Here is a 25,161-nt window from a genome sequence, read left to right as displayed (position 1 = left end):
TAATATTTGCCTATCACACATCAGATAAAAGGTTAATATCCAAGATAAAGCACTGATAAAACTTTTCAAGAAAAAAACAGCCAACCTCCTCAAAAAGTGGAAGAAATGAATAACAGTCATTTTTGCAACAATCCTCAGAGACAATGAGAGGAGAGCTGGAACTTCCAGCTCACTTCATGAAGCTCACCACAAAGAGTGGTGAGTACAGTTATAGAAATAACTACACTGAGAACTACCATAACCATGTGAATGAATGAGGGAACTGGAAAGCCTGTCTAGAGTACAGGTGGGAGTGGTGTGGGATGGAAGGAGATTTGGGACATTGATGGTGGGAATGTTGCACTGGTGAAGGGGAGTGTTCTTTACATGACTGAAACGTAATCACAATCATATTTGTAATCAAGATGTTTAAATAAAGATATTAATAAAAAAGTGGGAGAAATGAACAGAAACTTCTTTGATGAAGACATACAATTAGCCAAAAGATATATGAAGAAATACTTTAATCACTTCATAGTAATGCAAATCAAAATAACTGTGATATCTTGTGCCAGTAAGGTTGACACACATCACATACAACAAAGTCAAGCATTGTTAGTGAGGATGGGACAATGATGACCTCATTCTTGGCTGGTGTGACTGTCTCTGGTCGAGCCTTTATGAAAACGGTTTGGACACTCCTCAAAAAAGTAGGAATTAAGCTTCCATATGACCCAGCAATTCTAGTTCTGGACATATTCACCAAGACCCCAAAAAATGTATTCAGAAAGGACATGTATAGTCCTGTGTTCATTGCAGCACTGTTCACAGTTTCCAAAATCTAGAAATGTCTAAGAATAGATAGGACTCCGGGGTCAACATGGCGGGCTGGCACACAGTGGCAACCTCAGGCCAGTGGCTGGAAGGTCTTCGGAAATGGTACTTCAATGCTGCGGGGTTCAACAAACTGGGGCTCATGTGTGATGAGGACGTAAAAGAAGCCATAAGGAGGCTTCCTGAGAACCTTTACAATGACAGGATGTTCCGCATCAAAAGAGCCCTGGACCTGACCGTCAGGGCACAGATCCTGCCCAAGGAACAGTGGACGTAATACGAGGAGGATAAATTCTTCCTTGAGCCATATCTGAAAGAGGTTATTTGGAAAAGAGAGGAATGGGCAAAGAAATAATCTTGGCATCTGGATGCAGCTGGCCTCAGTGAATTTTGGAGAAGTTGGTCAAAGCTGAAATGTACAATTTTTGAGATTATTTAAGCTGCAAATGTATGACTCTAAATAAATATCTATCGTAATTATTGAAAGAAAAAAAAGAATAGATGACTGGATAAAGGAACTATGGTATTTACACAGAAAATGCTCAACTATAATAAGAGATGAAGTCATGTCGTTTGCTGCCATGTGAATAGACCTGGAGAGTATCATGCTGAGTGAAGCCAGAAGGAAAGTCCACAGAGTTATTTCCCTCATATGTGGATATAAAGAAAATGGGAAAATAGCAAATACTTAAAGGCAACAGGAACTGAGAACTGGAAACCTGACATAGGGAAAGAAGATGTGGGGCTTGGGGGGAGCACTGGGGGCAACAGTAGAGGGAAGTGGACTCTGGGGGAGGAAGTAGTGTTGAACTTTGTTATGCCTAAGACTCTCCTTTCCCTTGAATAGTATTGTAACCTTGTAGTTTGAAAAAAAAATGTGCATGTCAAGGAGGCAGACTTGGGGTGGGAATAAATCTGGGGACATTGGTGGAGGGAAGTTGACGGTGGTGGTAGGATTGGTATGAAATATTGTGTACCCGAAACTTAACGATGAATAATTTTATAAATTATGGTTCCTCATTTAAAAATAATCTTTAAGGGACGGAAGAGATAGCACAGCAGTAGGGCGTTTGCCTTGCATGCAGAAGGACGGTGGTTCGAATCCCGGCATCCCATATGGTCCCCCGAGCCTGCCAAGAGCGATTTCTAAGCATAGATCCAGGAGTAAATCCTGAGTGCTGCTGGGTGTGACCCAAAAAACAAACAAACAAAAAACCAAAAATAATCTTTAAAAAGACTTTTCTTTAGTTCTGTCTTAATAATATATGTCACCTCGCATTTCTTCAGGCGTAAGTCTCCAATAATTGTCTTTAGCTTTAACTTTTCTTATAATTTGTTAGGGATTTTAAAATAATATTTTCTTATTTAAATAATTAAGTTATTTAATCATTTGAATAAATTATTTAAGCTCATTAATTAAGCAGCTTAACCTCTATACTATTTCTCTAGCTCTTTTTCCTCATTTAAATATAATTTTTGTCTTTGTTTTTGAGCTTGGTGAATGCATTATATAACTTGGATATTAATAACCAATTTGGATCTGTAATGTTAGATATTAATGTCCATTTTTGGATCTGTGACCATCTGTATTAACAGTATGCTTTTTACCCTTAGGTATTGAATTGAAACATCTTTGTTTGGAATACATGACTCCATGGCTGTCAAATCTAGTTCGTTTTTGTAAGCACAATGATGATGCCAAACGACAAAGAGTTACTGCCATTCTTGATAAGCTGATAACAATGACTATTAATGAGAAACAGATGTACCCTTCAATTCAAGCAAAAATATGGGGGAGCCTTGGGCAGGTATTGAATATGTTAAAATATTTATCTTGTGACTTCTTGGTATGGATATTTTATCTGCTGTCCTCTTTGTGCCAAGCCCTGTGCTGGATACTGTAAATGCAACTTGAAAAGACAAAAGTATGCAGCAAATGCCTACCGATTCCTTTATCTACTTCTTGGGACCAGTGAGATAATATTTGTAAGGTGCTTGACAGTTCCCGAGTACTGCCAGGAGTGAATCCTGAATACCAATGATTTTGATCCAGAAACCAAATAAACTAAAAAATATCCCTTAGTTCAAAACTATAAATATCTAATGCATGTTTCAGAATCAGAAAAAGTTATCTTAGCATTCTTCTCTGTGGCATAATAATAAAAAATTATCTCTAAAATGTTTTATTTCTAATAAACAGGGTACTAAGCATATTTTAGCAAATTTTTAAATATTTTATTGAAGTAACTTTAGTTTATAAGACTATATATAGTTTATATTGTAGGGTACAGTTTTAATGCATTATGTCCACCACCATAGTATCCTTCCATAGTCCACAGAACCCCCTTTCATTCTTTCAGCCTACTCCTACACCCCTCAACTTTCTGCCATACATATACCCTGGTAACTTTAGTTCTGTGGTTAAGATTTTTTTAGTAGGGCCCAGAGAAATAGCACAGCGGTGTTTGCCTTGCAAGCAGCCGATCCAGGACCTAAGGTGGTTGGTTCGAATCCTGGTGTCCCATATGGTCCCCCGTGCCTGCCAGGAGCTATTTCTGAGCAGACAGCCAGGAGTAACCCCTGAGCACCGCCGGGTGTGGCCCAAAAACAAAACAAACAAACAAAAAAGATTTTTTTAGTAAAAGTAAATTTGATTTTGATCGTTTGCTTAGTTTCTTTATGTTCCACATATGAGTACAATCATCTGGTATTTTTCTTCTCTAATGTAATTTGCTGGGCATGATCTTTCCCAATTATATGTTGTAGCAGAGGACTTTTTGTGGGCTTAGATCTATACAGATATCTTTAATCCATTTTGTTTTATGGCTAGTATTGGGGTGAGAGTGTGTAGTCCATATAAGGCAATGTACAGGGGCTCCTCTTGGTTCCTGGATTCATGGGTTATTCTCTGTAGCTTAGAAGAACATACACAGTGCTGGGAGTTGGACCAGGATCAGATGAATGCCAGGCACATGCCTTGACCCCTAGTCTGCTTTGAGTTTTTTGTATGGCGTGAGAAAAAGACTCATTCATTGGGGAGGGATCACTATCCAGTTTTCCCAGCAGCATTGTTGAAGAGACATTCCTTTCTCCACTTAGCTACTTTGTTGTAAATTAATTGTCCATACATTTGAGGGTTTAATCTCTGGGCTCTCTCAATTCTTTTTCATTGGTCTGAAGTCTTGCAGTTTTGATTGCTACAATTTTGTAACATAATTAACATCAGGGCTTTGTGACTCAGTATAAATTTTAACAGTATTTGTCCTATGTTCTTGAAGAATGCCAGAGGAATTTTTACAGGGATTGCATTGTGTCTGTATAGTGCTTTGGGTTGGGTAGTCATTTTATTAGTTAATTCTTTTTGTGACGCCATATAAATTTTAACAGTGTTCGTTCTATGTCTTTGAAGAACGCCGGGGGAATTTTTACAGGAAATGTACTGTGTCTGTATAGTGCTTAGGGTTAGGTGGTCATTTTATTAGTTAATTCTTCAAGCTCTTGAACATATGTTTCCTATTTCTCTGTGTCTTCTAATTCTCTTAATAGAGAGTTTGTAATTTTCATTAAGTATTTTTAGGAGCTGGAAGCTAGAGCCCAGGTTCAATTCACAGATGATGTGGTTCCCTGAATACTACTTAGATGTGACTCTTATTCGGGCTGAGGCACACAATAATATTATTTTTCCTTTCCTTAGTCTTTCTGACTTGACAAGTGCCTACATTTTGTCTGATGTGAGGTATAGGGGGTGGAAGAACAGTTTTTATTTTCTCTTGTTCTGCTATGACTTGAACTGGCTGCAGATTGTTTATCTGACCTATTAGGAGTGTCTTACAGAGCTATGACTGGTATGAATGTTGGCCCTGAGCCCCTTGCCTAGCCTTTAACCTAGCCTCCTTACCAGGTTTGTATGTGGAGAAATTTCAGAAAGGGTTGGGCACTTTTTCCATCTAAAACTTTCTTCTCCAGCAGAATTCTGTATTTTAGCTGCTTCTGCTCTGTCCTTCCCCCCTCCCGGAGGGCATACACCTTATGCTCCCAGCTCCTTCTTCCACTGGAGTTTTTCCAGGAACTTGGAGCTGATTAATCATTGGGTGTTTGGGTTTGGTTTGAGTATTTCTGTTCACTTCCTCTGGGAGCCAGAAAGTTAGTTTCTGAATTTCATTTTGTTTTTCAGTGAAAGACACACACACACACACACACACACACACACACTCTGTTTGGGGGCTACACACAGTGGTCTAAAGGCATACTCCTGGCTCTATACTCCGGGATCATTCCTGGTGGTGTGTGGTCATATGCAACAAGCACCTTAATCCCTGTTCTATCTCTTGGGCCCCTCATCTATCTTTTTCCTAATACAACTGAGTAGTATTCTTCAATGTGTGTGTGTGTGTGTGTGTGTGTGTGTGTAAGTATGTATGTATAAATTTATGTGTGTATGTATTCTTTGGGGGGGTGTATATACAGGGCCTACTCCTGTATATACTCCTGTATATACCAGGCTTACTCCTGGTAGTATTTCAAGACCATATGTGGTGCTAGGATCCAACCAAGGTCAGAGATGCAAGGCAAATACCTTACTCTGGGGCCCAGAGAGATAGCACAGCAGCGTTTGCCTTGCAAGCAGCCGATCCACGACCAAAGGTGGTTGGTTCCAATCCCAATGTCCATATGGTTCCCCGTGCCTGCCAGGAGCTATTTCTGAGCAGACAGCCAGGAGTAACCCCTGAGCAACGCCGGGTGTGTCCCAAAAAAAACAAAAAAAAAAAAAAAACAAAAAAGAAGATCCTCTGGCCCCACTTCAGTCTTCTTATACTTGCATACCAGAATCTCAACAGCTAAGAAATAAAAAAATCATGTAACTAGTATTTTATTTATTAAATCTAGTATTACAGATTTCATTTTTTAGCTAGCTAGTATAATAAAGTCCTTGCTGTTTAGCCACTACATGTCTGAAGGGAAATTTGTGGCCAGACCACCCAGAATATTTCTACAGACCAATACCTGTCCCCAGAATGCAGGTTGAAGACTAGGGATATAGACTCTGTATTCTTTATGCTCTTATCTATTGTTGGATACTTGGATTGTTTTTATATCTTGCTTTTATTGATAGTGCTGCATTGAAATAGTGTATATTTAGCAAATATTTTGTCTTTGTTTTTTTTTTAAATAATCACTTAAGAAAACAGTATGTTTAATTCAAACAATGCAGCAAATGTAAATAATTTAAAATGACTTTGGAGATAGTTTCATACCTTAAAAAAATCTTGGTACTTGGGGCCAGAGAGATAGTAACAGCAATAGGGGCATTTGCCTTGCATGCAGCCTATCCAGGACAGATGGTGGTTCTAATCCCGGCATCCCATATGGTCCCCCTGAGCCTGCCAGGATTGATTTCTGTGTGCAGAGCCAGGAGTAACCGCTGCGTGCCTCCAGGTGTGACCCAAAAAACAAATAAAAATAAATTTTGGTCCTTGATGTCAATTTCTTTATATAAAAAATGGTATTTTATGCTAATCAGACATTAACTGTCTTAGAAGAGAGCAGAGATATTTTGAAAATGTACTTTGAAAATTAATAATATGGGGAGTTAGAGGCTGGAACATTCAAGTTATATTCTGGCACCACAGAGCACTAAGTGGATTAGTTCCCACCCAGAACTGCTCGGTTTGACCCTAACCCTCCCCCCAAAGATATACTTATATACATAACACACATGTGGAGAAACACTAAGTTTTTGAATACCAGCTTCATTTTTGTTTAATTGGGCTTGGGGGCTACATCTGGCAGTGGTTAGGGCTTACTCCTTGGTCTGTGCTCAGGGATCACTCCTGATGCTACCTGGGGGACCATACGTGGTGGTGCCAGAGATTAAACTGAGATTGACTTGTGCAAGGCAAGTACACACCTGTGTTGTCTCTCCAGATCACTAAATACCAGGGGGAAGAGGTTGTTTGTTTTTTATCTATCTCTGAAGAAATCAAGTACATTGTCTAAATATTTTTTTGTCAAATATTTATTGACAGGTTTCTAGATTTTTTTTTTTTGGAGGCCCTTAGGAAAAAACAGAATTTTGTTGTTGTTCTTTGTTTTTGAGCCACACCCACTGGCGCTCGGGCTACTCCTGGCTCTATGCTCAGAAATCCTATTGGCAGGCTCAGGGAACTATATGGGATGCCAAGAATCAAACACACATTCGTCCCGGGTTGGTCCATGCAAAGCAAATACCCTACCACTGTGCTATTGCTTTGGCCCCAAAACACAATATTTATGTATAGTAGATTACTCCTGAATTTTCTTAGAGTGACTTAAATTACTTCTGTCTTCTGCCAGATTACAGATCTTCTCGATGTGTGTACTAGACAGTTTCATCAAAACCAGTGCAACAGGTGGTTTGGGATCAATAAAAAGCTGAAGTGATGGCAGATACTGCTGTAGCTTTGGCTTCTGGAAATGTAAAATTGGTTTCAAGCAAGGTAATCACTTTTTTCTTTGCCTTCTGCGCTATGGCATTATGTATCTTTTTATGAAGAAAATTATTTTAAAGTTAAATTGAATATTTTTCTAATTAATTTTTCTTAGTCACTATATTTTTTTAAATTGTGATTTTTGCAGGTTATTGGGAAGAATGTGCAAAATAATCGACAAGGACATGCTTATCTCCAACTCCTACTTTAGAGCAACATCTTATGTGGGACGATAATTGCTATTCTAGCACGCTACATGCTAATGCTGGTCCTTCAACAATTCCCTTGATGTGGCAGGCTCATCTCCCCTACCTCTTCCCATGTTGTAACTTTCTTAGTGGCCACTGGGCCACTTTCCCTGAGGAGCTTCCCACACACGGATTGGTCATTAATATCATTCACTCTCTGTGTACATGTTCACAGCTTCATTTTAGTGGTAAGTTCCAGAAATGTCTTTTGTATTATACCAGCTATTTTTTCTACTTTATTACGGACGGTCATAGCTTTTACTAGTAGTAGTAATACTTATTATGGTCCCTTCACACAAAGCTGCTTATTTAAGCCTGTGTGAATGACATTAAATCAGTATGTGAAAGACTATTTCCATACCAAACTATAGGAGAGATCTTTTAGTACCAATTTGTTAGGTAGATGCTTATAGTTGTCACTAAACTTAAAACTGTACGGATTGGTGCCGGAGAGATAGCATGGAGGTAGGGCATTTGCCTTGCATGCAGAAGGATAGTGGTTCGAATTCTGGCATCCTATGTGGTCCCCCGAGCCTGGCAGGAGTAATTTCTCGGCATAGAGCCAGGAGGAACCCCTGAGTGCTGCCAGGTGTGACCCAAAAACAAAAACAACAACAAAAAAAAAATTGTACCAATTGACACTTTCACATTATTGGCATAGGTTTGTAGATAAGTGAAGCTAAATCAATGAGTTGTAAAAATAAATGTGTTTAGAGGGTTGGTTTTGAAGTATGGTTATGTAATTTGTATATATTTTAAATTTTCTAAGTTTAAAATGAAATGTGACCATTTAGAATTTAAAAATAATTTAAGTCTTATGCCTTTTTTCTTTTACAGAAGAAACCAAGCAAGTTTTAAGGCTCAGTTTGACAGAGTTTTCATTACCCAAATTTTACTTGTTGTTTGGCATTAGCAAAGTCAAATCAGCTGCTGTCATTGCATTTCGTTCCAGTTACCGAGACAGGTCATTCTCTCCTGGCTCCTATGAAAGGGAAACTTTTGCTTTAACATCCTTGGAAACAGTCACAGAAGCTTTGTTGGAAATCATGGAGGTATATAGCCAAAATGATAAGAAATTGGGATAAAAAAAATTTTAATATCCACCAGTATCAAGTAGAAGAAATACTAGCTTATTCTGCTATTTTACACATAAGCTAAATAAAGGAACCACTTCTATGAGATGGAATGGGAGTTTATTAGTCTATACCACTTATTTAGGGGTATTATAATAAACTATTTAAATGTTTCTATTAGCGCTTTGTGTTTAAACATATTTAGAGTACCCTTTCTTTTTAGGCGTGTATGAGAGATATTCCAACATGCAAATGGCTAGACCAGTGGACAGAACTAGCTCAAAGGTATGTCCCAAATTATGTTGCTGCTGAAAATAACATTGCTGCATAATCAGTGAGAACACTGGTTATGATTGTTCAGTATATCTTAACACAAAGGTTTTCATAAGCTCTTTGGATCTTTTATTGCAGATTTGCATTCCAATATAATCCATCCCTGCAACCAAGAGCTCTTGTTGTCTTTGGCTGTATTAGCAAACGAGTGTCTCATGGGCAGATAAAGCAGATTATTCGTATTCTTAGCAAGGTACTTCTTCACCCTCCTTCCAAATATGTATAGCTCCAAGTTGTAAAGCATACTTTGCATTTTTCTTAGGGACATTTAAATTGAAATCTAATAAAATGGGTTTACTTACTTATTGAACCTTAAAAGTGTGTTATAATTATTTTTAAAGTTTGATCTTTGAAGTTTAAAACTCTTGCAATGCAAGCCCCCCTACCTGCTGTGTCATTGTTATGGCCCCAAATCACCTCTTTTTTTTAAAAAGGTACTCATATTTTATCAGTTTCTGATAAAACTGTATGATAAGATACTTATTTCATTATATATTTTTCAATTATTACAATAACCCCTGACTTCTTGTATTAGAATACAGTACAGATATATTTAAAATAAAAATATATATTTACAGTGAGCTAACTACCAAGACCATCCTAGCATCGTAATAATTCTAGTACCTAATAAATAAGAAATTGCTCCTGAGCTAATTATGAATTTAGCTAGGAATTAATGTTTTATTTCAGTTATAATAAAAAATATTATGTTTTTTTTAAAAGGCACTGGAGAGTTGCTTAAAAGGACCTGATACTTACAACAGTCAAGTTCTGATAGAAGCTACAGTAATTGCACTAACCAAATTGCAACCACTTCTTAATAAGGTAATTACAATTTAGGAAATTAGCCATTTACTTCTGGTATTAGTTAAATTTTGTTTTAATTTCTCTTAAGGAGTTTAGAGAATAAGATGGAGAAGTTATTAAAAAAAAAAGCATTAGGGTATTGTAAAACTCGTTATCTTAAAATGTATGTTTTTACATTAGAAAACAAAGAATGTTTTCAAGTGCTTAGAAGGTGTTTTTATTTATCAATACTAAAGGAAATAGGTATATACTCTTCATTCTTTTATCTAGTAATTTTTGATTGAGAATTATATATCCAGTTTTTTTTTTATTTTTATTGAGACCAATGTGAATTACAAGTCTTTCACAGTTATATTTAAGGTACATAGTGACAGTGAATTAGGGCAATTCCCACCACCAGTCCTCTGTCCCTATTCCCAGCATGCTTCCCTAAATGCCACCTGGACTGCCAGCATAGAGCTTATTGTAGTTTGGGAATCTTGATTTTATTGTCATTGACTTTGGGTTGGGTATTTAGGCCTTATCGTTTTTTATTTCCACTCAATATTCGTGGGACTGTTTGCCCCTGGTACCTGCCATCCACTTTTTTTTTCCTTAATTTATGAGGCAGAACAAGAACATGTTCTAGGTTCTGTTAAAGATAAATAAAAAAAGGTGGGGAGGAGACCCTGTCAGGAAGCCATGAAAATAAATTTAAAAGAAGAAAAAGAAAAAAACCACAACAAAAAAAAAGGGAGTGTGTGTGTGACAAAGTTTGCTTTTTGGCTTTTTTTGGAGGTTTTTTTTGTTTTTGTTTTTTTGGCATAGGGACAGTAAGTATTGGGAAAATTAGAAAGGAAATTCCTTTGGCCTAAGAGATACAGGGTTTCGGGGCCGGGCGGTGGCGCTGGAGGTAAGGTGCCTGCCTTGCCTGCGCTAGCCTAGGGACGGACCGCGGTTCGATCCCCCGGCGTCCCATATGGTCCCCCAAGAAGCCAGGAGCAACTTCTGAGCTCATAGCCAGGAGTAACCCCTGAGCGTCACAGGGTGTGGCCCAAAAACCACAAAAAAAAAAAAAAAAAGAGATACAGGGTTTCTCCACTCTACAAACATACTGTCAAGGAATCTACTACAGATTCTGTCCATGTTCATTGTCGAAACCTGAGGTCTATTTATGTTGCCAGGAAACATTCTGCTCAGTTTGTGGTTGTCGAAGTCAGTCTCTGTAATTAGTGATCTTGGTTTTTGCACAGGTCCTAGGATGAAGTCTAGAATTGAGACTTTCTTTATGGTTCCAGAAGTTCTGCCCAGTCACAGTTGTTGCATCCATTTGTATTTAGTGATTTGGTTTTTGCACAGATTGAAGGATGGAGTGTCTTCTTTGTTGTTGTTGTTTTTGTTTTGTTCGTTTGGTTTTGGGTCATATCCAGTCACTCTCAGGGGTTACTGCTGGATATGCACTCAGAAATCACTCCTGGCTTTGGGGAACATATGGGACTCTGGGGAATCCGTCCTAGGTCATCCGCATGCAAGGCAAACGCTCTAAGGCTGTGCCACCACTCCGGCCCCTAGAGTATCTTATGATTGCATTTCAACTTTAGGTGATGAGGTGGGGCATCCTGTCTTTAAATCAAGCTGTTGCTGCTTCCTCGTCCTCAGGATGTTGTATGAACATATCCTGGTGCTAGTTGGTGCCAGAGCTGTAGTAGAGCTACTACTACTAGGGGAGTTTGATTCCTGGTGCTATTGCAAGGAACTCTGTCAGCTTTAAGGTTGGCATCCAGGGTTTGGGGTTGAATGGTCTTTGTCCAAAAACATGAGGTGTAAGTCAAGTTACCATGACAGATGTTCAGGGTGGAGGGTCCCCTATATTATAAACTTTATGGGTTCTTACAGCTAGTACATAAGAGCTTGTTTCTTTCCCCATTTTACTTTGCCAATGCAAAAAGGAATAGGGCTGGCAATGCAATACTGCTTGACCCAGTGTTGTGGGGACCTCCAGGTCTATACCAGTAGGTATAGTTATGGTCTGAGGACCATTATTGGCAGGGAATTGAATTTCACTCAGTTGTTCGGTGTGTAAGGCACATACCCAGAACCCTGTGATTTCTGGCTAATAGTAACATGTGGATTAGAGAGAAAATTTGGTCATATATTTACCTTCCCCCAACAATATAACTTGCATAAATTGAAAAGCAGTATGTTTCAATTTTATAATGCAGTATGTTTTAAACAAAATTTTGCAATTCATTTTACTAACTTTAAACACATTTCTCGTGTCAGGACTCTCCTTTACACAAAGCCCTCTTTTGGGTAGCTGTGGCTGTGCTGCAGCTGGATGAGGTCAACTTGTATTCAGCAGGCACTGCACTTCTTGAACAAAACCTACACACCTTAGATAGTCTCCGGATATTCAATGATAAGGTAAGTAATTTGTAGTTGACATTCCTATTTTTCTCCCACGTGTTTGTTTTGTTTTGGTAATGGTCATGGCTTACTTCCAGCTCAATACTTAGAGCTCTCCTGTTGGTGCTCTAGAGACCATGAGGTGGGTGCCAGGGTTAAAATCCAAAACTCTGGCATGCAAAGCATATATTTGGCCCATTGAGCTCACTCACTGGTCCAATTCCTCCTGCTTTTAGTGTTCCTTTAAAATCAGAAGAGATTTGATGGCTGGGGCAATAGCACAGTGATCTGGGTTCAGTTAACAGCACCCAATGTGGTCCCTTTAGTCCACCAGGAGTAGTTCCTGACTGCAGAGCTAGTAATTACCCTTGTGCATAGCTGGGTGTGGTCCACCCAAATGATAATTAAATCAGAAGAAATTCATGGCTAAGAATTTTTAATATGCTCCTTATTGTTAGTTACCAGTTGACAAAAATTAAATTTAGTATGTATTTTCTATATTAAAATAGCAGAAAACAGTACTCAATCAATACTATAACAGCGATAAATAATAATTATAGGAAAAAAAACTTTGAAGTTTATCATTCAGATTTTTTCTGTTTTACAAAGAACAGAAATTAAACAAGAGTTAAATTACCTTATTTCTATATTTTTGATTTGATGCTAGTGGCTCTTTTTTTCAATTGCTCTTTTTCCCATTGCTTTTTTTCTTTATCATCTTGAAATAGTGGAGTAGCTATTGGCTGTCTGTTTAACTTTTAATGTTGGTTTTTGAATGTTTATAAATAAAGTTTTTGCTTTGGCATTTTTACTACCACAACAGCCCAATTACAGGCATTGTTCTGTACTTAAATGACACAGGATACAAAGAACCAGTATTAAAGCTTTAGTTGGGCTGATGAGAGAACTCAAAGGGATTATATACTTGTTTTGCATGTGTAGGCCCAGATTCATTCCCCAGCATGCCAAGTTCCTCCAGCACTGCCAGGAGTGATCTCTTCCACCCCACACTCATCTCTATTTCCTCACCCCATCAAGGACCAACCTCTGAGCACTACACAGGTGATACCTAAAATAAACCAAACAGAAAGTTTACCAAGATGTGAGATGAATAAAGTCTGAGGATTAGTAACATGACTAATTAAAAACACTGTAGTGTGTAATTGAAATTTGCTATAAGAACTTTTAAGTGTTAGGGTTTTGTTTTCCAGTTGAGGTAAAAATCTTGACAAACCAAAGTATGAATATTTTGATTTCTTTGATTTAAAGTCTCTGTGCAGGGACCAGAGTGATAGCACAGCAGGAGGGTGTTTGCCTTGCATGTGGCTGACCTAAAATGGACCCGGGTCAGTTCCTGGCATCCCACATGCTCCCTGAGCCTGCCAGGTGCAATTTCTGAGCACAGAGCCAGGAGTGACCCCTGAACCCTGCCGGGTGTGGCCCAAAATCATAAATAAATCAATGTTTTCTTTTTAAAAAGTCTTTGCAAAAGGAAATGACTGGGTTTTTGTTTGTTTGTTTGTTTTTCTTTTCTTTTTGGGCCACACCTGTTGACACTCAGGGGTTACTCCTGGCTATGCACTCAGAAATCGCTCCTGGCTTGGGGGGACCATATGGAATTCCAGTGTATCGAACTGTGGTCCATCCTAGGCTAATGCTTGAAAGGCAGACGCCTTACCTCTAGCGCCACTGCTCCGGTCCCTGGCTTTCTTTTATAAAAATGCAAATTTCTTAGCCTTACCCACATCATTGTATTCTGAGAATAAGTACTTCCCATCCATGAACACACAATGACTTTAAAACAAATATTCCTGGAACCAGCACAGTTTTTTTTTTAAAGTCATAATTATCTTGAGAAAATTACATAGCAGTTTTGAATTTCAAGATCCTTATTTTCAGGGCCAAAGTGATAGGACAATAGATAAGGTATTGCCTTGTACAAAGCCTACCTAAGTTCGACCGCTGGCACCTCATATGGTTCCCCAATTCCTGTCAGGAATTATTCGTGAGTACAGAGCCAGAGGTAAGACCTGAGCATTCTGGGTATGATCCCCAAACCAAACCAAACAAAACAAAACAAAACAAAATAAAATATAGACTCTACCGGGGTGAATAGTTACTTTTGGTTATAGTTCCCTGATATATTTTCAGAGTCTAGAACTACACCTGACACATCAAAAATGCATATTAAGTATTTGACAAGTACTTATAAAAGGATTATATTTATCAAATTATGAACAATTCTGTGAAATAGTTAATTACAATTGCATAAAATTGCTTTAAAATTTTTATTAAGGGCCGAAGAGATAGCATGGAGGTAGGGCATTTGCCTTGCATGCAGGACAGTGGTTCGAATCCTGGCATCCCTATGGTCCCCTGAGTTGCCGGGAGCTATTTTTGAACATAGAGCCAGGAGTAACCCCCAAGTGCTGCTGGGTGTGACCCCCCCAAAAGAAAAGTTTTTATTGAGAAGATAACTCAAAACTGGAGCATTACTTAACATGATTGAGACCCTGAGTTCCTTCCATTGCACTGCTTGGCCCCAGGACACCACATTACTGTGTATGTGCCTCAAAAAATAAAAAGGTTTTTAATGCAATAATGTATGAAAATTTTATACTGCAAGCATTTCGTAAAGTTGAACTCTTCTCTTAAATGTTCAGCCAACCACAGTATACAAAATGCTAGTTACTTGGAAGTCACATTGGGCAGTACTCCAGTACTTTTGACTCTGCATTTAAGAATCACTCCTGGTGCGCTTAAGGGACCATAGGGGATACTGGGGATCAAACCCAGGTTGGTGATGTACAAGGCAAACACCCCTTATCCACTGTATCATGTCTCCAGCACTTAAATGGCCTCTGAGTGATTCCTGAGTGCAGACACAGGAGTAAGTCCTGAGCATTGCTAGATGTGGTTCCCAAAATAAAATAAAAGCAAATTAAAAAAAAAAAACAACACTTAAAACTTTAAAACATTGCATGGTGTTAATGTATGAGGCCTTGGGTTCAATCCCACCATCCAGAACAACAAAAAGTCACCCAGATTGGAAACTGATATTTACATTGTTTATCTTGTGTGTAGGTGGTGCTAGGGATTGAAGAACCCAGGAGGTTCATAAGAGACATACACTCAAGCATGGAACTACCATCACAAGTCTTGCTATTTTGCATTTTGTTTTTTTGTTTTGGGGGCACACCCAAAACAGGGGTTACTCCTGGTTCTCCAGGAATTAATTCTATCTGTGCTCATTTTGCATTTTAAATCAAAACAATTTCATCTTACCATTTATATTGGGGGGGGTGGTATTTTTTTGTGTGATTCCCAGAATCAAACCCAAAACCCTACATATAAAAGGCAAGTGCTGTACTGCTGAGCCATCTCTTTGTTCCTTATATTTGACTCTCTTCCCTAAGATATTTGTTGTACTTTAGTCTTCTATAATTTTCTGTAGTTGTCTGAAAATAATTACAACTGGAAAGAATATGTATCTTTTATTAGCTGTTATACACAATTATAAAATGAGTAAGTGGGGCCGGAGAGATAGCATGGAGGTAAGGCATTTTGCCTTTCATGCAGAAGGTCGTTGGTTTGAATCCCAGCATCTCCCATATGGTCCCTCAAGCCTGCCAGGAGCGATTTCTGAGTATAGAGCCAGGAGTAATCCCTGAGTGTTGCTGGGTGTGACCAAAACAAAACAAAAAAAAAACAGTAAGTGATCCTTTAAAGAAAGCTTTACATGAACCACCATCAGCTCCACCACCTTCTTCTCCCCCAGTTAACCATCTGGTTTTTTTTTTTAATAGAGTCCAGAGGAAGTATTTATGGCGATTCGAAATCCTCTGGAATGGCACTGCAAGCAAATGGATCATTTTGTTGGACTCAATTTTAACTCTAATTTTAACTTTGCACTGGTTGGACACCTCTTAAAAGGTAGATATCTTGTATTAGAATATTTTTATCAAATGCTCTCTCAAGAATCTAAAAGTAGCTAAAACACATGAATATCAGAAATAAATTGGCTAGTATATATCTTAAAATATAAACTATATCTGTCTTGGAAAATTATGTTTTGTTTAGTATGTATAGTCATATTTCCACATCAAATGTCTTTAAAAAGCAATAGCTGATTCTTACAAGATTTCTAAGTACTGGAGTTGGAACAATAGTACAGTGGGTAGGGTGGTTGCTTTGCACACAGATAATCCAGGTTCTATACCCAATAGCCCATTTGGTCCTCCATGCATTGCCAGGAATATAATTCCTCAGTGCAAATCCAAGAGGAACCTCAGCAGTGCTGGGTATGGCCCAAAAGGAAAAAAGTACTGAACTTCTTTTTTTTTTTTTTTTTTTTTTTGGTTTTTGGGTCACACCCGGCAGTGCTCAGGGGTTACTCCTGGCTGTCTGCTCAGAAATAGCTCCTGGCAGGCACGGGGGACCATATGGGACACCGGGATTCGAACCAACCACCTTTGGTCCTGGATCGGCTGCTTGCAAGGCAAACGCCACTGTGCTATCTCTCCGGGCCCAGTACTGAACTTCTTAATAGCTATATAGTAATGATTATTATATAGTTATGTAATTAACAATATAAAATTATTTCTTTTATTGTAAAACTAAGGGGCCAGAGAGATAGCATGGAGGTAAGGCATTTGTCTTTCATGCAGAAGGTCATTGGTTCGAATCCCAGCATCCCATATGGTCCCCTGAGCCTGCCAGGAGCAATTTCTGAGCGTGGAGCCAGGAGTAACCCCTGAGCACTGCCGGGTGTGACCCCCCCCAAAAAATAAATAAAATAAAACTAAGTAAGGCTTTTCACATCAATAAATTTATGTGGATAACTTGTTAGAAAATTATATCTTAAAAATTCATCACAGATTTCTTCAGCTTATAATTTATAGTTGATAAATTTTGTTATTATATATTTTATAGAACCTTACCTTCTAGTATCCCATCATCCTTAGACTTCCAGATTCCTATATTTTTTATAGCACTTACTTTAATTTAGCAAAATATTTCTGGCGTGGCTATACTCTCTAGAGCTTATTTTATTGCATATTAGCTTTGGTTTATTAACATGAGGCAGTCATAACAGAGAAAGCAGTTGACAAGAATAGTTCATCAGTTCTAATCCCTGGAGTGCCTTATGCGCAGAGCACAATTCTAACAGAATTGTTATTTGAGCGCGCGCGCATGTGTGTGTGTGTGTGTGTGTGTGTGTGTGTGAGAGACAGACAGACAGACAGACAGACAGACACCTGGAGCTCCATATGTACTGAGCACAGTCCTGACAGAATTGTTCTTTGAGCCTGGTGTGTGTGATACCAAAATACATTTGCAGCTGCACTGCAGATAAGCATGTATAAGTGCCACAAAAAGATGAGGTTAGGGGTTACTTAAAACCCCCATCTAAAAAGATGTGTAACTTTTGCTAAATGCATGTGTGAACACAGCAACAACCCACAATGAGCACCTCAGCCATAAGTTGTGTGTCTCCGCTTAGACTATGACCCTAGCAAGCACTGCAGCTTGAACACCATTACCAACTGTGTAATTGTTGAAAGTCTAATTTGTGATCCCCAGCAATCACCACAGGCAGGCGAGTGCGCAAACTCGGGCCACTACAGGAACATCAGCAACGAATGAGGGAGTAATAAATGGAGAAACTGTGAATGAATACATAAAAATAAATCTTTTTTTTTTTTTTTTTTTTTTTTGTTTTTGGGCCACACCCGGCATTGCTCAGGGGTTACTCCTGGCTGTCTGCTCAGAAATAGCTCCTGGCAGGCACAGGGGACCATATGGGATACCGGGATTCGAACCAACCACCTTAGGTTCTGGATCGGCTGCTTGCAAGGCAAACACCGCTGTGCTATCTCTCCGGGCCCACAAAAATAAATCTTACATTTAAAAAAATAAAATAGTTGGGCCGGAGAGATAGCATGGAGGTAGCATGTTTGCCTTGCATGCAGAAGGACGATGGTTCAAATCCCGGCATCCCATATGGTCCCCCGAGTCTGCCAGGGGCGGTTTCTGAGCCTAGAGCCAGGAGCAACCCCTGAGTGCTGCCAGGTGTGACCCACAAACCAAAAAAAAAAAAAGATGGATGGATGGATGGATGGATGGATGGATGGATGGATGGATGGATGGATGGATAGATAGATAGATAGATAGATAGATAGATAGATAGATAGATAGATAGATAGATAGATAATAAAAATAGTTTAATAATAGTGACTGAAAGCTATGCAAAGATTAAATTTATCTTCTAGTCAGTTTTCTTCTTTGGACTCTGAGATTAATACTTCCTATGTTAATATATATATATTTGTAAAATAAATCTTAAGCAATATAACCATATTTTCAAAGGATATCTTAAGTGAATTCCAATTTTTTTAAACCCTCTCCAACTAAGGGAGTCATAGGTCTAGAACACCATTAACACTTTTGGTCTGCCTGAGATACCTTAGAATTCTAAGGAATGTTTTCAACTCATAGTTTTGGTACTTAATCCTATATAAATCCTAATCGCATATGCATGTTTTGTCTTCCCAAGTAACTATTCTTGGAAGGTATGAGTTATCCCTTAAACCAGGGGTCTCAAACTCAATTTACCTGGGGGCCACAGGAGGCAAAGTCAGGGTGATCCTTGAGTGCAAAGTCAGTAGTAAGCCTTGAACATTGGGGGGTGTGACCCAAACAACTAAAACAAAACAAAACAAAACATAAAAAAAAAAGATTCCTCTAGGCAGGGCCACAAAATGTTGTACGGAGGGCTGCAAATGGCCCGCGGACTGCAAGTTTGAGACCCCTGCCTTAAACTTTAATTTTTTGCAGAGTTGTGTGTTACCGAATAATAAACTCTCAGATACCTGATGAAAGAATGAATTAACGTCTTTGTTTTTGTTTTTGTTTTTTTAGGATATAGACATCCTTCACCTGCTATTGTTGCAAGAACTGTCAGAATTTTGCATACACTACTAACTCTGGTTAACAAACATAGAAATTGTGATAAATTTGAAGTGAATACACAGAGTGTGGCTTATTTAGCAGGTAAAAATACAAAATCAACTAAATCAGTTTTACCACATTTGTACCTAAGAATACCAAAAAGATACAAATATTTATGAGTCCTTTAACTGATTGCTTGGTAGTATAGATTTCAGGGTCCTGTTCTTACAATATGTGCAATTGTTAGGACAAATGAAGCATGAAATTTACTTATATATAGGTATAGAGCAGTGGTCCTCAAACTATGGCCCGTGGGCCACATATTGTATTTGTATCTGTTTTGTTTCTTCATTGCAAAATAAGATATATGCAGTGTGCATAAGAATTCGTTCATGGGCCCGGAGAGATAGCACAGCAGCGTTTGCCTTGCAAGCAGCCAATCTAGGACCTAAGGTGGTTGGTTCGAATCCCGGTGTCCCATATGGTCCTCCGTGCCTGCCAGGAGCTGTTTCTGAGCAGACAGCCAGGAGTAACTCCTGAGCACTGCCGGGTGTGGCCCAAAAACCAAAAAAAAGAATTCGCTCATAAGTTTTGTTTTTACTATAGTCAGACCCTCCAATGGTCTGAGGGACAGTGAACTGGCCCCCTGTTTAAAAAGTTTGAGGACCCCTTGTATAGAGAGTATAATAGATAATTATAGATGATGGAGAAAGAGAGATGAGCAAAATAAGTCAGCAGGAGGGATAGACATGGAATTATTGCATTCATTGATGGGATATAGTATGGTGGTAATACCTAAAGGCAAGGGGCGGGGCCAGACTATGGTAGGAAGCAAAAGGCCACTATGACAGTGATAGTTGAAAATGATCACTCTGGACAAGAACTAGGTACTGAAGGAGGTAAAGTGATATGCATGTTACTCCCTTAGTAACAGTATTTTAAACCACAGTGTCTAAAAAGGAAAAAAGAGAAGAAAAATGTCTGCCAGGTAGTAGGCAACTGGGAGGACAAAGAGGAATGTAGAAGGGAAACTGGGGACATTAGTAATGGAAAATTTGCATTGGTGAAGGGATGGTTGTTGTGTGACCGAACCTCAATCATGAACAACTTTGTAATTGTGTATCTCATGACATTTCAGTTAAAGAATTTATTTAATTTTAAAAAATTCTTGTGAGGCCAGAAAGATAGTACAATAGGTAAGGTGCTCACCTCACATGCTACCAACATCCCCTGCATCCCATATTGTCCCCCAACTACCACCAGGAGTGTTCCTGAGTTCAGAACCAGGAGTAACCCCTGAGCATTGCCAAATGTGATCCCAAAACTAATTTAAAAATACTCCTTCTAGGGGCCGGGTAGGTGGCGCTGGAAGTAAGGTGTCTGCCTTGCAAACGCTAGCCAAGGATCAGGACCGCGGTTCGATCCCCCGGCGTCCCATATGGTCCGCCCAAGCCAGGGGCGATTTCTGAGCACATAGCCAGGAGTAACCCCTGAGCGTCAAACGGGTGTGGCCCCAAAACCAAAAACAAAAACAAAAACAAACAAACAAACAAAAAAAAATACTCCTTCTAAAGGAATTTTGCATTAAAATCTGAAATATACTTCTTTTATCATCTTTGATTCAAAATTGGTAGCTCCCTATTTTCTGTCATAAAATCTAAATGCCTCTCAGCCTGGATCTTTAAGCAACCTTCTGGTTTCTGTCTTTCTCTAAATTTCATAAACTTTGTTTTATTTAAATAGGTGGGCTTTTTTAATTTAATATATTTACCACCTCCTTAACATTCTCTCCTGATACTATGCTTTTTTCTGTCCTATTTCTACCATTTCATTAAACATTTTTGTCTTTTCTCATCTGAACTGATTTGTGGTTCTCCATTCAGCACAATATATACATATAATAGAATTCTTGGACAGTCATTGATGCAGTATGCTGATTTCCAACATAGTAGACTTCAGTTGTGGCAACTTTTTGTTTGAATTATTTACCATTAGCAAATCACTTAATATCTCAAACTAATTTTCCTTGCCTAAATAATGAACTTTATAGTACCTACCTCGTTTACTTTCTATTTGTTGAATCAAATGTTCATTAAAGCATTTAGCAAATATTAAGGGTATTATTGAATCTTTTTGTGTATTTCATCTTTTAGTACAGTTTTCCAAAAGAGATCCTAAATAAATCCTTTTAAGATAGAAATTCTGTCCTGTTATGTCATTAAATTTCACATTTTGGGGCTCTCTGTATGCATGTTTAACAGCTTTTTTTTTCCCCTTGTCAGAGGATTATATGAAGTGTATCCTATTTTAAGTGACACTAGTGGTTTGTTACATTTCTTAATCTGCCATTTTTCCTTTTAGCTTTACTCACAGTGTCTGAGGAGGTTCGAAGTCGCTGTAGCCTAAAACATAGAAAGTCTCTTCTTCTTACTGATATTTCAATGGAAAATGTTCCTATGGATACGTATCCCATTCATCATGGTGACCCTAGCTATAGGTAAATAAATTTTTCTCCCATAATTACTTAAGAATGGTCAGACTTCTGCTGGTTGCCTCTGTCCTAAAAAAAAGCAACCAGCAGAGTAAACCAGAAGGTAATCAGAGATTCTTAAAATAATCAATGTGCTGGGTGATAGAGCTCAAGTGGGTAGAGCACATACCTGGCACATGAGAGGCCCTGAGTTCACTCTCTGGCATCATATGTTCCCTATTCCCCAAGCTAGGTTTTGGCCCTGCATTATTAGTGCAAGAAACCCTGAATGGGACCTAAAAGCAAAGATAATCTTGGAAGAATATGTGATTCAAAACTCATTTTACAAGTGTACATTATCTTATATAGAACAGTAGAGGCAAAATTGTTTTTCTAATGCACTAATGTTAATATTAGTTTTCCTCTTAAAGCACAGAAAAGTCATTAATGAAAAAGTTTATTATGAGATTGTCAGGGTTCAGGAAAGGGTCTTGATAAAAACCAACATGAAGGGGCAGCAATAGCACAGCGGTAGGGTGTTTGCCTTGCATGCAACCAACCCAGGATGGACACGGATTTGATCCCTGGCGTCCCATATGGTCCCCCCTAAGCCTGCCAGGAGTGATTTCTGAGCACAGAACCAGGAGTAACCCCTGAGCACCACTGGGTGTGCCCCCCCAAATAAAAAAAAACCCAACATGGAATATGTTCTATTACACTCTTCATGATAGAAAAGAAATCAGTATCGACAAGAAAATATATATGTATACCAGTACCTTTATTATATTTAGATCATACTAATGTTAGTAACATTGTATATAGTAAAGTATAAATCATATAATAAAATTGTGCCTTTTGGCTTGGATTAGTATATTTTTCACTAATATGGAGAAATTTCATGTAGAATACTATTTGGGGATATTTTTCCTGTTGAAACACCTTTAACATTTTAGGTGTACTGTTGAGGTTTTTTAAGTGATTTTATATTTATAGAGTTAGTATCAATTCACTTTATCAGCATCCTCATTTTATAAATTAGAAGCCCCCAACAATTTTCCACTGATATTTTAATGGTGTATGCAAAAGTTTTCCAGGTCTACATGGTTTTATAAATTTTTTTCTTCATTCCTGTGATTAAATTTCTTTGAAATGATCCCTTTTTATTAGAGTACAAAGAAAGTGAGTGTGCCTATATTTCCTTGTTGAAATATAAGTTGAGGGGCCAGAGCAGTGACTCAGTAGTAGGGCATTTGCCTGTGCGCGGCTGACCTAGGACTGACTGTTTTAATCCCCTGGCGTCCCATATGGTCCCCCAAGCCAGGAGCGATTTCTGAGCGCATAGCCAGGAGTATTCCTTGAGCATCACTGGTGTGGCCCAAAAACAAAAAAGAAAGAAAGAAAAGTTGAGTTGACTTGCTTGGTTTTTAAACGAAAAATACAAGTGTCTATTTAGTTTTTATTTTCTCTGATAAAAAAAAAACAACCCAGTAAGTGCAAATATGTTCTACCTACCATATACATATGTATGATACCAAGGCAAAACAAAACAGTTGATGTAAAACAGTTTGTACTCAAAAACCCTTACAGTCTATACAGTTTTCTAATGAACTACAATCAGTGGAAAATAGGACAACCACTTGGGAGGGATAAATAATGATTACATTGTCACTACATTAATTAATTCTTCTCAATTGTTTAAATCTCTCAGGACACTAAAGGAGACTCAGCCATGGTCCTCTCCCAAAGGTTCTGAAGGGTACCTTACAACCACCTATCCAAATGTGGGCCAGACCAGTCCCCGAGCCAGGAAATCCATGAGTTTGGACATGGGGCAGCCTTCTCAGGCCAACACTAAGAAGTTGCTTGGTTAGTTTATCTAAATTATATTGAACTTTTTAGAATTACTCTTTCAAATGGTCCAATACTGTCACTCTGGGGAAATTATTCGAAGTTGTTTAAGATGGTCAGAAATCTCTCCTTTGTATGTAGCAAGGTTTTCAATGAAAATTTAAAAAAATTAATCGTATCATATTGAGGAATGGAAGAGAGAGGAATGGAAATGGTAATTTGAACAATTTTATTCTAATCTTAAACTGATCCTCTGGCTCTCCTTGTTGTTCTGCCTTAGCCATACTTTAAGGTAATGGGAATAGACCTTAGCTACCCATTAGGAAAGATATATCTTGGTTACTCACATTAAGGACCTTTAATCATCTATAGTTCCCCAAATTGTTAGACAAGAGCAGAATACATCAATTTGTCATAAAGCTACAAATAATACCATTTATCATCTTTTCTTTGAAAAGACAAAAAGGTAAGTTTTTTTCTATTGCTGAATTTTGGATTACTATCAAAGATGGTTCTTGAAAATATCATCAATGAGGAGGATACTTAAAATGTTGTTGAGGGTCTTTTCCATTCTCAAACTGTAAGTATTAAAAGGAGCACAGATTCCACTTCATATAGGAAATATATAAGAAACAAAGTCAGTCTTACACAATTTAGCTAAAATTTTACTTCCTTTTGAAATACATTGAGACTATAATTCAGTTACAATATTCTGAATTCAGGCACATTTTTAAGTATTGGTAAAATTTTTGTATTCATAAGGAAATCTGTGGACAATCAATTATGAAATAATAGGTTTATTACCTTTTTTTGAATTTCTTAATGTTTATATTTTGTCCTAAATAGTCTTTTCCAGGCTACTTGATATTTTGTAACTCTGAGTTTTCATTTTAAGGAAGTTATAAGTGAAAATTTAACTTTAATGAAAATTCAGTGCTGAGTTCATTTTAACCCATGAGTTAGATGAAAAAAATGTAAGTTTCTCTCCTTTATTGCTCATAGTATAGTAACTAAGACATAATCATTTGATTATAAGAGTAACCTTCTATAATGCCACTGAAGTAGTATATCTTGGTGAGGAGAAACAATTTGGGAAAATTAGAAAAAGCTAAGAAAGTAAATATTTGAACTGGGATTTTGCATTTTAATAACTGCTTGCTAAGTAGACAGAAGCTAAGGAAGCTATGTATTCCTGAGAAGGATAAAGAGTATAAAGAAAAGTCTGGAGATAGGACAGGATAGAAAATGAAGTTCAGAAGGTTGGCGCTAGACAGAGGAAGGCTTTGTGTGTCCTGGTAAGAGATTTAACTTTAACATATGTCTAACAAACATCTCATGCAGTCTGGAAATCACCAATTGGTTTTTAGGAAGTCTAAGGGTTAGTTGGAAAGATATTTAAGGGGGTGGTTGGGAGGGAGAATGCCAGGGATCAGGTCTGGAGCCTAGTTCAAATATGTAAAATGCACTCTTATACTGAGCTAACTTTTCTCAGACCTGGAAATTTAAATAAAAGTCTGGATATTGGAGTCAGTGCAATAGTACAGCAGGTAGGGCATTTTCCTGCACACTGCTGACCTGGGTTTGATCCCCAGTATCCCATATGGTCCCCTGAGCCTGCCAGGAGTGATTTCTGAGCAAAGCGCCAGGAGTAACCTCACACTGCTGGATGTCCCCCTCCCCTCCAAAAAAAGTCTGGATATTAATTGGATCTCTAGTCCTGTAACTTAAAACTCATCATTTAACTGCTCATTGCACACAACTTACTC

At 38.2% G+C, this 25,161-nt stretch overlaps 1 protein-coding gene and 1 pseudogene across 1 annotated transcript in view; both read left to right on the top strand.

The window, feature by feature from the left end:
* NF1 (neurofibromin 1) overlaps positions 1-25,161 on the top strand; it is a 304,781-nt gene that overhangs the window by 246,256 nt on the left and 33,364 nt on the right. The window contains 20 exon segments of the mRNA XM_049772767.1: positions 2,428-2,621; positions 7,147-7,167; positions 7,169-7,219; positions 7,221-7,295; positions 7,436-7,462; positions 7,464-7,514; positions 7,516-7,548; positions 7,550-7,576; positions 7,578-7,598; positions 7,600-7,647; positions 7,650-7,716; positions 8,366-8,580; positions 8,825-8,886; positions 9,013-9,127; positions 9,658-9,759; positions 12,004-12,144; positions 15,933-16,059; positions 19,048-19,179; positions 21,439-21,574; positions 23,256-23,413. Coding sequence (XP_049628724.1) covers positions 2,428-2,621; positions 7,147-7,167; positions 7,169-7,219; positions 7,221-7,295; positions 7,436-7,462; positions 7,464-7,514; positions 7,516-7,548; positions 7,550-7,576; positions 7,578-7,598; positions 7,600-7,647; positions 7,650-7,716; positions 8,366-8,580; positions 8,825-8,886; positions 9,013-9,127; positions 9,658-9,759; positions 12,004-12,144; positions 15,933-16,059; positions 19,048-19,179; positions 21,439-21,574; positions 23,256-23,413 — 1,803 coding nt within the window.
* Positions 860-1,291, top strand: LOC126007555 (cytochrome b-c1 complex subunit 7-like; annotated as a pseudogene).

Source organism: Suncus etruscus, chromosome 1 (genome assembly GCF_024139225.1).
Source record: "Suncus etruscus isolate mSunEtr1 chromosome 1, mSunEtr1.pri.cur, whole genome shotgun sequence".
NCBI classification, from domain to species: domain Eukaryota; kingdom Metazoa; phylum Chordata; class Mammalia; order Eulipotyphla; family Soricidae; genus Suncus; species Suncus etruscus.
The sequence above is the reverse complement of the archived record's forward strand: the minus strand, read 5'-3'. Positions and strand labels throughout refer to the sequence as shown.